The following is a 15,308-nucleotide window of genomic DNA, read 5'->3' on the forward strand; positions in this document are numbered from 1 at the left end:
TCATAAATGATACATAAACTCGAATTAAACATCGAAAGGAAAATCTTTTTCTATTATGAGCAATTCCTATAAAGAAGTCCCTTCACGTGAGCCAGTGGTGTACAGTCAGGTACACCCCTGGAGTTAAAGAACCACTATTATGTTGCTGCTAGTGATTGAAGTTAAACATCAAAACTAAAATCTTGTTCTATAATGAAGATTTCCAGCAAAGAAGTCCCTTCACGTGAGCCAGGGTTGTACACTCAGAGTTAAAGAACCACTACTATGTTGCTGTTAGTGATTGGAGTTAAACATCGAATTAAACATCAAAAGGAAAATCTTGTTCTATGCTGAAAATTTCCAGCAAAGAAGTCCCTTCACGTGAGCCAGGGTTGTACACTCAGACTTAAAGAACCACTACTATGTTGCTGTTAGTGATTGGAGTTAAACATCGAATTAAACATCAAAAGGAAAATCTTGTTCTATGCTGAAAATTTCCAGCAAAGAAGTCCCTTCACGTGAGCCAGGGTTGTACACTCAGAGTTAAAGAACCACTACTATGTTGCTGTTAGTGATTGGAGTTAAACATCGAATTAAACATCAAAAGGAAAATCTTGTTCTATGCTGAAAATTTCCAGCAAAGAAGTCCCTTCACGTGAGCCAGGGTTGTACACTCAGACTTAAAGAACCACTACTATGTTGCTGTTAGTGATTGGAGTTAAACATCGAATTAAACATCAAAAGGAAAATCTTGTTCTATGCTGAAAATTTCCTGCAAAGAAGTCCCTTCACGTGAGCCAGGGATGCACACTCGCAGTTAAAGAGCCGAAGTCCCTTCACGTGAGCTAGGGGTGCACACTCGGAGTTGAAGAACCACTACTATGCTGCTGTTAGTGATTGGAGTTAAAAATCGAATCAAACATCAAAAGGAAAATCTTGTTCTATGATGAACATTTCCTGCAAAGAAGTCCCTTCACGTGAGCCAGGGATGTATAATCGCAGTTAAAGAGCCGAAGTCCCTTCACGTGAGCCAGGGATGTACACTCGCAGTTAAAGAGCCGAAGTCCCTTCACGTGAGCCAGGGATGCACACTCACATTTAAAGAGCCACTACTAAGTTACTGTTAGTGATTGGAGTTAAAAATCAAATTAAACATCAAAAGGAAAATCTTGTTCTATGATGAACATTTCCTGCAAAGAAGTCCCTTCACGTGAGCCAGGGATGTACAATCGCAGTTAAAGAGCCGAAGTCCCTTCACGTGAGCCAGGGATGTACACTCGCAGTTAAAGAGCCGAAGTCCCTTCACGTGAGCCAGGGATGCACACTCACATTTAAAGAGCCACTACTAAGTTACTGTTAGTGATCGGAGTTAAACATCGAATTAATCATTAAAAGTAAAATCTTGTTCTATGATGAAGATTTCCTGCAAAGAAGTCCCTTCATATGAGCCAGGGATGTACACTCGGAGTTAAAGAGCCGAAGTCTTTTCAAGTGAGCCAGGGATGTACACTCGGAGTTAAAGAGCGATTATTAAGCTACTGTTAGTGATTGGAGTTAAACATCGAATTAAACATCGAAAGTAAAATCTTGTTCTATGATGAAAATTTCCTGCAAAGGAGTCCCTTCACGTGAGCCAGGGGTGTACACTCGGAGTTGAAGAACCACTACTATGTTGCTGTTAGTGATTGGAGTTAAACATCGAATCAAACATCAAAAGGAAAATATTGTTCTATGATGAAGATTTCCTGCAAAGAAGTCCCTTCACGTGAGCCAGGGTTGTACACTTGGAGTTACAGAACCACTACTATGTTGATGTTAGTGATTGGAGTTAAACATCGGAAGTAAAATCTTGTTCTATGCTGAACATTTCCTGCAAAGAAGTCCCTTCACGTAAGCCAGGGATGTACACTCGCAGTTGAAGAGTCACTACTAAGTTACTGTTAGTGATCGGAGTTAAACATCAAAAGGAAAATCTTGTTCTATAATTAACATGTGGCTACGAACAAGTCCCTTCAAGTGAGCCAGGAGTGTACACCCGGAGTTAAAGACCCACTAGTATGTTACTGTTAGTGATCAGAATGAAACATCGAATTAAACATAAAAAAATATCTTGTTCTATGACGAACATTTCCTACAAAGAAGGCCCAAATGTGAGCCAAGGGTGTATACTCAGAGTTAAAAAGCTACTTCTAAGTTACTGTTAGTATTTGGAGTTACTTAAAATTAAGGTTTTAGATTGGGGGGTATATAATTAGAGTTAGAATAAAGAATAGATCGTATAAGATCTCCAAATTTTGTGTCTAACACTCCAGATTTCTTACTCAACATTTATCTGTCAAAATAACTTGGAATTTTACTTGATAGCAATGACAACACACCATTCTGGGTAAATAGTTATTGTCTCAAAGCGCTGTTAGCAGGAGTCCAGCTTTAACGCCTAAAATCATAGGATCAAAATTATACCCATACTTTAGAAATTTTAAGGAGTTTGCGTTGGTTCTTTGAAGACTTAAGCAGCGAGACTAGAAGTTGAAAATACTATGACTTTCAGAGTTGGAGTAAACATACATGATTCATTGACGTCAAAGCCCTAATGAAAACTCGGATCTGAAGTGTTTATCGACCTTCAGGTAGGGCACATCTTGAAAACTAGCATTATAATGTGTTCAGCTTCCCCCCCCCCCCAAAAAAAAAAAAAACAAATCGCTTATGTTTAGTCTTCCTAGTAAAATAAATCACCGAAATAACTTTACTTTGGACTACTAGGGCTCTACTGCAGTTTGAGAAGAACAGAGGCCTTCAGAAGAGATTGGACTGAATCATTGATGACAACTAATCTCAAATAAGTAAATCCTAGCCGTGCAAGCAAATTGAGCAAAACTCTAGCATTATTTTGGTAAAGGGTCTTGTGTTTCTCATATGTTATGGAAATCATGTTCATGGAAACTTGTAAGGGGCTTATTTGATTAGAAATTAAAGCTTATTGTACGTTTTCTAGGGACAAAATTAATCCCACGGCATTTCCCACACCACTTTGTCTCCAGAAATCTTCTTCTGGTATTAGATATAATTTTGACCCAGCTATTTTATTCAGAACAGTAGAAATGTCTAATAAGTATGCATTAGGGATCAACAGAACTCCCACAAACACAAGGGCAATAGCACTAAATTACATAAATTACCCATTGTACAGAGATGTTTTAGTAGAAAAGACTTGGTTGTCAAAGCAACTCGGAACAGTGAAGACTTACCTCGCATGTCCTGGGACAATCCTCACAAAAAAGTTCAATTTTAATATCACCAAGGTCTGTGTGTAGAGTAACAGCCTGAAATGAAGAAGATTAATCAAAGCTTATATGACATTTTTCTAGTTCTGAAATTTGGCCAATGCTAAAACTCTGTTTAATTAATGATAATGATCAAACATTTCAGTTCTGATTGAAAATTTTCAACGTGGAAGTTTCAACTTCAAACTCTGGGTTCACTCTTCAGTTTTTCTTTATATTAATTTTTTAGTTTTTTCTTACACCTTTGATACAGGTAATTTATCACAAGTAAATACATCACAAATAAATAAGGTAAATTTACAGCAGTTCATACAACTGGCTTACCAATAAAGTGAGCATACCACTCCATGCCTTTTTTATGCTCTTTAAGATTATAGTAATCGCTTCTACTGTAAGACTAACCTTATTATAAATAAGTTTAGCATTGATAAAATGTAGCATTATTTTTTCCGAAAACGATCGAAAAGATGGCGCTGAGAAAACGTGTATTATTTTGTGGGAAACGAGCGATAACTCATGCTTTAATTGATTAAATAAAAAATAAAAAAAATTTTTTTGGCTGAAAGTAAGGAGCGACATTAAAACTTAAAACGAACAGAAATTAATCCGAATATGAAATGAGTTGTCCCCTCCGCAATCCCTCGCTCTTTACGCTAAAGCTTTTAATTGTTTTAAAAAGTAGAATTGTGGCAAAGAGTCAAACTTTAGCGTAAAGAGCGAGGGATTGCTGAGGGGACAACTCATTTCATATACGGATTAATTTCTGTTCGTTTTAAGTTTTAATGTCGCTCCTTACTTTCAGCTAAAAAAATTAGTTTTTTTTTTATTTAATTTCTGAACGTTTTTGAATTAATGCATGTTTGGTTTTGGCTCTCCGTACATAAATTATTAAAATGAAATTTGTATATTAATTCTTTTTTTGGCTAAATGGCTTTCTCTTAGTTTTGATCAGACGATATTGAGAAATAAGGGGTGGAGAAGGAGGCTTAGTTGCCCTCCAATTTCTCGGTTACTTAAAAAGGCAACTAGAACTTTTAATTTTTAACGAACGTTTTTATTAGTAAAAAATATACGTAACTTAAGAATTAACTTACGTAACAAACTTTCATAACCTTATATTTTTATTATGTATACGAGGGGGTTTGTACCCTCGTTAATACCTTGTTCTTTACACTAAATCCTAAGTTTTGTCCCAATTCTTTAAGAAAAAATTCTTTAACGCCCAATTCTTTAACGTTTTTATTAGTAAAAAATATACGTAACTTAAGAATTAACTTACGTAACAAACTTTCATAACCTTATATTTTTATTAGGTATACGAGGGGGTTTGTACCCTCGTTAATACCTCGCTCTATACACTAAATCCTAAGTTTTGTCCCAATTCTTTAAGAATGACCCCTGAATCAGAAATGCCGTAAAATAAATAGTTGAAATTACTAAAAATACTTTAGCATAAAGAGCAAGGTATTTATCTCCTCCTAAATACCTCGCTCTTTATGCTAAAGTATTTTTAGAACCCCTCATATGCGTAATAATCTCTGTTCGTTTTAAGTTTCAATGCTACTTCTTCCTTTCATTTGAAAAAACGTTTCCATGTTTATTTTTCATTGTTTTCTAATGGTAATGCTAGAGAATCCTGCGCCCTTGTCATTGAATTTTTCTTCCCCCATGACAGATTCCTCCAAGGAAAGATCCTCCAACACAGCCCCCTCTCCTCAGCCCCACCCCCAAACAAAATAAAATCCCCCTGAAAACGTCTGTAAACTTCCCAATAACCATTACTATATGTAAACACTGGTCAAAGTTTGTAACTTGCAGCCCCTCCCCCAGGGATTGTGGGGAGTAAGTCATCCCCAAAGACATATTTAATATGGTTTTCGACTATGCTGAACAAAATGGCTATCTCAAAATTTTGATCCGTTGACTTTGGGAAAAAAATGAGCATGGGAGGGGGCCTAGATGGCCTCCAATTTTTTTGGTCACTTAAAAAGGGCACTAGAACATTTCATTTCCGTTAGAATGAGCCCTCTTGCGACATTCTAGGACCACTTGGTCAATACGATGACCCCTGGGGAAAAGAAAGAAAAAAAAAACAAATAAACACGCACCCATGATTTGTCTTCTGGCAAAAAATACAAAATTCCACATTTTTGTAGATAGGAGCTTGAAACTGCTACAGTAGGGTTCTCTGATACGCTGAATCTGATGGTGTCATTTTCGTTAAGATCCTACGACTTTTAGGGGGTGTTTCCCCCTATTTTCCTAAATAAGGCAAATTTTCTCAGGCTCGTAACTTTTGATGGGTAAGACTAAACTTGATGAAACTTATATATTTAAAATCAGCATTAAAATGCAATTCTTTTGATGTAGCTATTGATATCAAAATTCAATTTTTTAGAGGTTTGGTTACTATTGAGCTGGGTCGCTCCTTACTACAGTTCGTTACCACGAACTGTTTGATAATTAGTTACTTTTAAGAGCTCAAAAAGTGCTTAAATCTCAATTTGCGATAGAAGCAATTATTATATTCGTAAAGAACATAAAAAAAGGCATCGTGTGGTATGTTCACTTTATTGGTAAGTCAGTTATATGAACAGTCATAATTTTTTGAGAATTCGTCATTTTTAAGAGCTCAAAAAGTGCTTAAATATGAATTTACAGTAGAAGCGATTATCATATTCGTAAAAAGCATAAAAAAAGCATCAAGTTTCATTTACTGATAGTGATTTGTGGTAACTTTATGCTTGGGAGATTATTCAACTTCATTTCTGCTCATTTATGGCTTAATTACTTTTTACTCTTTACTTTTCTTTGAAAAACTTGTTTTGTGGAAAAAGCCTTTTGAACTAATAATAAAACAGTTCGTCGTAACGAACTGTAGTAAGAAGCGACCCGGCTCAATAGTAACCGAAACTCTAAAAACGGAATTTTAATGCCAATAGCTACATCATAAGAATCGTAGTTAATGTTGATTTTAAATATATAAGTATCATCATGTTTAGTCTTACCCATCAAAAAGTTACGAGCCTGAGAAAAATTTTAGAAAATAGGGGGAAATACCCCCTAAAAGTAATAGAATCTTAATGAAAATCACGCCATCAGATTCAACATATCAGAGAACCCTACTTTAAAAGTTTCAAGCTCCTATCTACAAAAATGTGGAATTTTGTATATTTTGCCAGGAGCCAGATCACGGATGCGTGTTTATTTGTTTTTTGTTATCTTGTTTTTACGTGGGAGGATCTTCCCGTGGGGGAAGATAATTTGCATGAAGGGGGCACAGGATTTTCTAGCATTATTTAAACAAAAAATGAAAAAATAAATAAAAAAGTTTTTTCAACTGGAAGCATGGAGCAGCATTAAAACTTAAAACGAACATAAATTATTACGCACATAAGGGGGCTTGTCTCCTTTTCAATACCTTGCTCTTTACGCTAAAGTGTTTTTAGTATTTTCAATTGTCTCCTTGTCAATACCTCGCTTTACGTTAAAGTATTTTTAGTAATTTCAACTATTTATTCTACGGTCTTTGTGATTCAAAGGTCGTTCTTAAAGAATGGGACAAATTTCAAGCTTTAGTGTCAAAAGCAAGTATTGACGAGGTGTCGAACCCCCCTCATATACGTAATAAAAATATATAAATACAAAAGTTTGCTACGTAAGTTATGTATATTTATTACTAATAAAAACATTTGTAAAAAAATAAAAGTTCTAGCTGCCTTTTTGAGTAACCAAAAATTGAAGGGCAATTAGGCCTCCTCACCCACCCCTTTCTCTTATGAAAATTGTCCGATCAAAACTATGAGAAAGCCATTTAGCCAAAAAAAATTAATACAAAAATTTCGTTTTAATTATTCATATGCGGTGAGCCAAGATCAACACATGCATTAATTAAAAAACGTTCAGAAATTAAATATAAAAAAAAGTTTTTCAACTGAAAGTAAGGAGCGACATTAAAACTTAAAAACGAACAGAAATTATTTCGTATTTAAAAGGGGTTGTCCCCTCCTCGACGTCTCGCTCTTTATGCTAAAGTGTTTTATTGTTTTAAAAAGTAGATTTGTGAGAAAGAGTCAAACTTTTGCGCAAAGAGCAAGGCGTCGAGGAGGGCACAACCCCTTTCATATACAGAATAATTTATGTTCGTTGTAAGTTTTAATGTCACTCCTTACTTTCAGTGGAAAAAACTTGCTTTTTTTATTTAATCCATATAAAGCAGATCAGTGATTGGCTTATCATTTGGAATTTTTCAGTGTAATTCCTAGTTTAAAAGCCAAATTCAGATCGTTTTCATTGCAGCAATAGCGGTAACCTAGTAAAGACTAAAGTATGGCCCATTGTAACTAAAGTTTAAAAATTCTACCCAAGTAGAATTCTAAAAAACTAGCACTTTACTGAAAACAGAAAAAAAGGCAACAAAACACAATTAGGAGCAGAAAATAAAACAATAACATATAAGGCTCTTTACAGTCCGATTTATTTCGTAAAGGTATCTGATCAACATTATTAGATATTCATTTCATGATCAGTAAAGTTGAAAGATCAAATAACTTCGTTTTTGGGATAAAATGAACCCACAGAGTCATTGGAGAGAGGCCTGTAAGTTATGAAATTTGCCCATTGTTTACACATAGTATTTGTTGTTGGAAAGTATATAGCCATTTGCAGGGGGGGTATTTATGTTTGGATTGGATTTCCATTGGAATAATATTTCTTGGGGACAGAAATTTCCAGGGGGGAGGGGTAAAATTTCCAGGGAAAATTTTACACTGGGGAGATTTGACAGAATTCCTATACAAAACTCTTTTTAATTGTCTTACATTCTCTTTACAAACTAAATTTTGCATGTGGAGACATTCTGAAGAAAATATCCAGCAGCTATTTATCTGCATGTTTTAACTTCTGAGAAAAAAATTCAATGGAAAGAGGGATTTTAAGAGTGATCAAGAAACCAACTAGAGATTACGGTATTTTTTAAATGAAAGTATGTAAGGATAATTTTTCAGGATGAGTTGTAAGCAAGAAACTTTAAGAGGAGGGGATATTTTCAGCAAGGAAGGAACTCTTTGAAGGGAAATTGATGGGGGATGTACTTTACATTGGATAAAATTTTCATGGAGGGGTGTCCCATGTGGGGGAAGTGGTAAATTTCATGGAGGATGAGCCAGATTTAACTACAATATTTGAAAAACGAACAGAATTTAAATATATAAAGAAACATATTTTTTACTGAAAGCAAAGAGCAACTTCAAAACTCAAAACAAACAGAAATTATTCTGTATATGAAGGATTACCCTCTTTTCAATATGCAGCTCTTTATGCTAAAGTTTGACTGTTTTTAAGAAAGAAGAAAGTTTTTTAAGAATTTTTAAGAAAAAAGAAAACCAAACAATTCTTGTAAATAGCCTAATTTTTTGATTCCAGTGTATTGAGACTATTCTTTGGTGTGTAATAGACCAAGGAGAAACATGTGAGTATGAATACGGGTAGAGAAATGGGGAGGGGTGAGTTTAAACTTTAGATATGTTTTTTCTGGAGAGGAATTTATTAGCAAATTACATTGGCATTGTATTGACATGGTACCAATCTATCAGTATTATTATCAGGCTTAACAAATTGGTATTGGTTGGGCCCTAAGTAGAAGTAGTAGTAATAGTATATGGGGGGAAAATTCTAGATGGTCAAGCAAAGATATCGACATGGTACCAATCTATCAGTATTGTTATCAGGCCTAAAAAATCAGTATTGGTTGGGCCCTAAGTAGTAGTAGTATGGGGTAAAATTCTAGATGGTCAAGCAAAGGTATCAACTGAAAAATTTGCATATCTTTTTAATTTTTTCACTGGCTTTTATTGTCCATATATTCTCTTTTTTTGCAATTTTATGTTTTATCATGATTAGCCAGTGTTGTCTTATAAATTATTTAATTATATAGCTACTTTATGTTATGTTGGAAAGGGGATAGGTTAGGAGAATAAAACTTCCAGGGATGGTTCCACAAACTGAAGTAGACTATGTCCCAGGAAGGTATTTTGAAATATCTACATTCACTCCTTCTCCCTCTAGAAGGCGGTGACCCTTAAAAATCTTTGTGTTAAATGAAAGTGAAACATTGCAAAACAGATCTTCTTCTTAAATGAAGTACAAAAAAACTGTTTTCAAGTACAAAAGAACTTTGCTTAATCCCAATTTATGAGGTTTCAAAGATCTGCAAATACATTTCCTAAATTTAGAAAAAAAGGTAAGCAACATGTGACTATTAAAGTCATTGGTCCTTTATATAGTAAGCAACAAATATTGTAATTTGCTCTTATATAGAAACACTATAAAGTCAAACAAAAGACAATACTATCTTTCCTTAGAAACATATGTTCTAAGGGATATAAATAATATAAATAATATATAAATATATAATAATAATATATAAAATAATACAATAATATATAAATAAGGAATATAAATAATATAAGGAATATAATATTAATATGTATAAACATATTATGTTCCTTAAAAAGTCTTCTGTATAGTCTTATAGATGACTTTTTGGTTTTCTCCTTTAATTTATGTGATCCACTAAAATGTCATACAGAAGAAATTACATTGCCCCACTGATACATAGAGAAAACAACAAAAAATTATAGATGGCTTTTTATAGCCTATACCCACATTATTTTATGTATGCAACCTAAATAAAGTTGTACAGATGAATTTTCATCTTTTATTACAATAGAGTAGCCTGAATATAGTCATACAGATGACTTTTTAATATATCATTCTATTATAAAGTAAAATGAATTGAGTTGCACATTTGACTTTTTTGGTAATAGATTTTTTTTTATTTATATCTGAACAATACAATATTGTCAATTACTACTATTTAGAATGCACTATAAAGTCAAACAGAAGACAGTAGCATGCTTTCTCCAATTATTTAGAATGATAAAAGGTGATACAGATGACTTTTTATACCTCATGGTATTATAGAGTAACCACATATAAAGTCATTCAGATGACTTTCTATACCTCACACTGTTACAGAGAAAACATGAATAAAGTTATGCAGACAAAATTTTATAGAACAAACATGAATAAAGTCATACAAATGACTTTTTGTACCTTGTATGTGTGTAATTATATATTTCTATTCCTAGAGAAAAGATAATCATTACTTATATATTTTTGAAAATCCAGCTGAGGCCAGGAATGACCCCCTGATGTGAATCACTGTAATGGAGCTTCCAGAAATGAACTTCATAAGCACAATAGTTTTCAAAAACACTGAAGTTTCATGGTGGGTAAATCCAGCAGTCAAAGGAACATTTACTCTCAAAAATAGGCTAAATGGTTCTTCACTTTATTTTGTTTCTAAACTAAAGAAAGTTTGGATTATCTACTTCAAAAAAGGTACCAGATGCATTAAAGATTTGTGGTGTGGCTTCAATTCAAAGAGCAAGAGATGATACATTAGAATAGCGTCCTAAATAAAGTCATACAGCTGACTTTTTACCTTGTATTATAATAGAATAGCCTGAATAAAGCCATATAGATGACTTTTTAATATAGGCTATGATTCTAGCATAGAGCAGTAGGCATATGAATAAAGTCTTACAGATGACTTTTCTGGTTTTTTCCTTAAACCTAAATAATGTACTAAAATGTCATACAGAATACACTATACTACTCTAATCTTACATAAAAAAAAAAAAAAATTCAAACACATGACTTTTAATATAGTCTATCATTTGATTGTAGAGCAGCATGAATAAATTCTTGCAGATGACTTTTCTGGTTTTTTCCCTTAACCTAAATGATGCATTAATTGTTATCACGGCATTATATTACCCTACTCATACATTAAAAGAATAACAAAAAGTCATAAAAATGACTTTGTAATATATGGCCTATACCATCATTCTATTGCAGAGCAGCATGAATAAAATCTTACATGTGACTTTTTACCTATCATACTATAATTAAGCAGCCAAAATAAAGTCATAGGGATAACTTTTTAAAATAGGCTATGAATCCACTATAGAGCAGTATGAATAAAGTCTTCCAAATGACTTTTTTAGTTTGCTCCTTTGACATATATGATGCACTAAAATGCAATACAGAAGACATTATACTACCTAATTTACATATTAAAAAAGCAACAAAAGTGATACAGATGACTTTTCAGTGCACCATTCTATTGTAAAGCCATATGAATAAAATCTTACATATGACTTTTGGGGCTATCACTTTATGTAAATATAGTGCACTAAAATGTCATACAGAAGATATTATATTGTCTCACTAAGGAATGCTCTATAATAGTCTATAATGTTTCTCTATAATAGTGTGAGGTATAGAAACTCATCTGTATGACTTTTTATCATTCTAAATACTGGAGAATGCATGATATTGTCTTCTGTTTGACATTATACTGTGTTCTAAATAGGCTAGTAGTAATTGATAATATTCTATTGCTCAGATATATAAAAAAAAATCAGTCTTGTCATGTGTAGGTAACCCAAAAAAGAAACTGATAACTGAAAAGGTAATTGTTTAGTTTCATCACAAGCTGTTTGAACTGGAAATCATGCTGCAAAGCAGCTTAGTTTCCATACTATTGCACTCAGAAATACTACTTCTAGGACTGTAACCATTTCTGGTTGACCCTCCTCCTCCATGGGGCAGACCAAAAATGTGTAAAGTGGGCAGGGTTTGAAGCTGAGGGAAAAGTTGGGGTTGTACAATACAAATGAAACTACATTTTAAAGGCTAATCACAGTCATCACTGGTAATTTCTGTATAGTAGGAAGTTGAAAGATAATTAAAAACTCACTCACTGATGTTAACTTCCAAGATGGTTCCCTTTCACTTTTGAACAAAACAAATGTCCAATTTCGCTTGCAGGGAACATTACCTATAGAGCAAAGCATATTAGTTCATGAGCCCTGCAGGCAGTGGGGCAAGGTTTGTATTCTGTTTGGTTGAATTGTTAGTTGATATTTATGATGTACTTTAGCCCTGGAACAACACCAAACAGCTTTTTTTCAAAGCCAGAAACCACTAAAAAGCCTCTTTTTCTCCATTTTCTTCTTTGAGGCTCTAACCCAAATAAGTATTAAATAAATATAGAATAAAGACCTTGCCCCACTGCCTGCAGGGCTCATGGACTAATACACTTCACTCTATAGGTAATGTTACCTGTAAGTAAAATCAGATGTTGCACTGCCTGCCTAAAAAATCAATAGAACATAAACATAATATTTAACTAATTATTTTGATTTGCCAGTTCAAACTTCATCACAGGACAATGTCACAATAGCTAATATTGTAATTGTTCAGAAAGAGCTGGTTAATTTAAACTCAAAAGTGAAAGTGGACCATCTTGGATATTAGCATTAATAGAAGTGCGAGTTTTTTAATTATCTTTTGACTTTCTACTATACAGAAAAGTGATCATTGGACTTAGTATTTAAAATATATCTTCATTCATATTATACAACCCCAACTTTTCCCTCAGCTTCAAAACCCTGCCCACTTTACACATTTTTGGTCTGCCCCATGGAGGTGCTAAAGGTGCTTAAATTTGCTAAAGGTGCTTAAATTTGAATTTTCAGTAGAAGCAATTATTATATTCATAAAGAGCATAAAAAAGGCATCAAGTGGTATGTTTACTTTATTGGTAAGTCAATTATATGAACTGCTATAATTTTACCAATAAACATTGTTTGAGGTTTTTTTTTTCAGTAAGATTCTAGTGAAGTTACTTCTTTCTATTTTGAAGAGGGGTTAGGATAGGAAAAATGAAACTTTCAGGGATGGGTCTACAGGCTAAAGAATGTCCTGGGAAGGTATTTTGAAGTACCTACCTCTACTCATTCCCCCTCTTGAGGGACCTGACCTTTGATGACCTTTAAATATATGTGTGTTTTAAAAGTTAAAAGAGAAATTTGCTCAATCCCAATTTATAAGGTTCTAAAGATATGCAAATACATTTCCTAAATTTAGAAGGAAAAAAACATTGATATGGCACAGAATTCTACTCAAATAACAGGAATTGCATTTTGAGAACTAGGCTAAAGGCAGAAAAAAAGCAACTGGTAACTGAAAATTAAGGTAAAAAATGTTGTTTTGTCAAAATTTCAATAGGTACAGACCTGTCATGTAGGGAAATTTCAGGGCCCTCTAGAGGGAGAAGGGGTGGAGGTAGGTACTTTACAATACCATCCTGGGATATACTTTAGCCTGTAGACCCATCCCTAAAAGTTTCATTTTCCTAACCTAACCCCTTTCTGAGATAGCAAGAAGTCACTTAACTAGAATTTTGCCTTTTTTTCTTTTTTGAGCTTTTTTGTTCAATAAATTTTTGACTCTTTGTTCAATAAATATTGAATACAGGCCTGCTGCCTGCAGGCCTGTATGGCAGAGAATACCCTGCTGCCTGCAGCGCTTATGGAATAATATGCTTTGCTCTATAGGTAATGTTACCTGTAAGCAAGCCTTCTTTATGCATTTTTGGTCTTGTTGGAGGGGAATTTTAGAAAGCTAAAAAAATGGATGGGTTTCTCTAATAATGACAAAGAAACAATAGGCTATGTGATCATCAGAATCTTGCTATATGCAGTAATATGCACTTTAGAGCACTTGGAACTAAACTAAATATTTGCTGTAGCTTTTTCTAAATTTCAATATTGACCAGTCAAGTAGGCAAATTCCCAAGACTTAGGAACCAGCAGTGGTTTTACATGGAAGCTTGGTAGTACCTTCTAAGAGTAAGTTTTAGATCCTGGATACATTACTGAAAGTTTTATTTCCCTAACCTAACCCTTTTCCAAGGTAGCCTAGCAAAAAGTAGCTAAACTAGAATTTTACCCAAACTAAAACTCTGAAAAACAAGTAGCCTAGAATGTTTTGAAATAGTTTTCAAAACTGTATAGGCTATAGTTGCTTTCCAGGAAGCATAACCAATAAGTTTACCTTAATAGTCTTTTCATACATGTACACTCTATTTCCAAAACAGAGGATATAAGAGATACTCCATTCAAAGAAACTCACCATTAATATAATCTCCTCGTGTTTGTGATTTAAAATTTAAACCTGTATGTGGTAACGAACATGTAGTAAGGAGCGACCCGGCTCAATAGTAACCAATACTCTAAAAAATGGAACTTTGATACCAATTGCTACATCAAAAGAATCGCAATTTTATGCTGATTTTAAATATATAAGTTTCATCAACTTTAGTTATACCTATCAAAAGTTACCAGCCTGAGAAAACTTGCCTTATTTTAGAAAATAAGGAAAAACACCCCCTAAAAGTCATAGAATCTTAACGAACATCACACCATCAGATTCAGCGTATGAGAGAACCCTATTGTAGAAGTTTCAAGCTCCTATCTACAAAACCTGGAATTCTGTATTTTTTGCCATAAGGCAGATCATGGATGCGTGTTTATTTTGTTGGTTTGTTTTTGTTTTTTTTTTGTGTTTTTTTTCCCAGGTGTGATCGTATCGACCCAGTGGTCCTAGAATGTTGCAAAAAGGCTCATTCCAGCGGAAACGAACAGTTCTAGTGCCCTTTTTAAGTGACCAAAAATATTGGAGGGCACCTAGGCCCCCTCCTACGCTAATTAATTTACCAAAGTCACCGGATCAAAATTCTGAGACAGCCATTTTATTCAGCGTAGTCGAAAAACCATATAACTATGTCTTCAGGGACGACTTACTCCCCCACAGTCCCCGTGGGAGGGGCTACAAGTTACAAACTTTGACCAGTGATTACATATAGTAATGGTTATTGGGAAGTGTACAGACGTTTTCAGGGGGATTTTTTGGTTGGGGGAGGAGTTGAGAAGAGGGGGATATGTTGGGGAACTTTCCATTGAGGAATTTGACATTGGGGAAGAAAATTCCTATGAAGGGAGCGCAGGATTTTCTAGCATTATTTAAAAAAAACAATGAAGAAATAAATATGAAAAAGTTTTTTTCAACTGGACGTAAAGAGCAGCATTGAAACTTAAAATGAACAGAAATTATTACGCATATGAGGGG

The 15,308-nt window shown here is 34.0% G+C and overlaps 1 protein-coding gene across 1 annotated transcript in view; it reads right to left on the reverse strand.

Annotated features, from left to right (window-relative positions):
• The window catches only part of LOC136030514 (peptidyl-prolyl cis-trans isomerase-like 3), a 38,566-nt gene extending 24,239 nt beyond the window's left edge, over positions 1-14,327 (reverse strand). The window contains exons 1-2 of the mRNA XM_065709541.1: positions 14,235-14,327; positions 3,231-3,305 (exon numbers count right to left, since the gene is read on the reverse strand). Of these exons, the coding sequence (XP_065565613.1) occupies positions 3,231-3,305; positions 14,235-14,315 (156 nt within the window). The 5' untranslated portion in view covers positions 14,316-14,327. The remainder of the gene's footprint in view (positions 1-3,230; positions 3,306-14,234) is intronic.
• Positions 14,328-15,308: the final 981 nt, after the last annotated feature.

This window comes from Artemia franciscana, chromosome 8, assembly GCF_032884065.1.
Source record: "Artemia franciscana chromosome 8, ASM3288406v1, whole genome shotgun sequence".
Lineage (NCBI taxonomy): Eukaryota > Metazoa > Arthropoda > Branchiopoda > Anostraca > Artemiidae > Artemia > Artemia franciscana.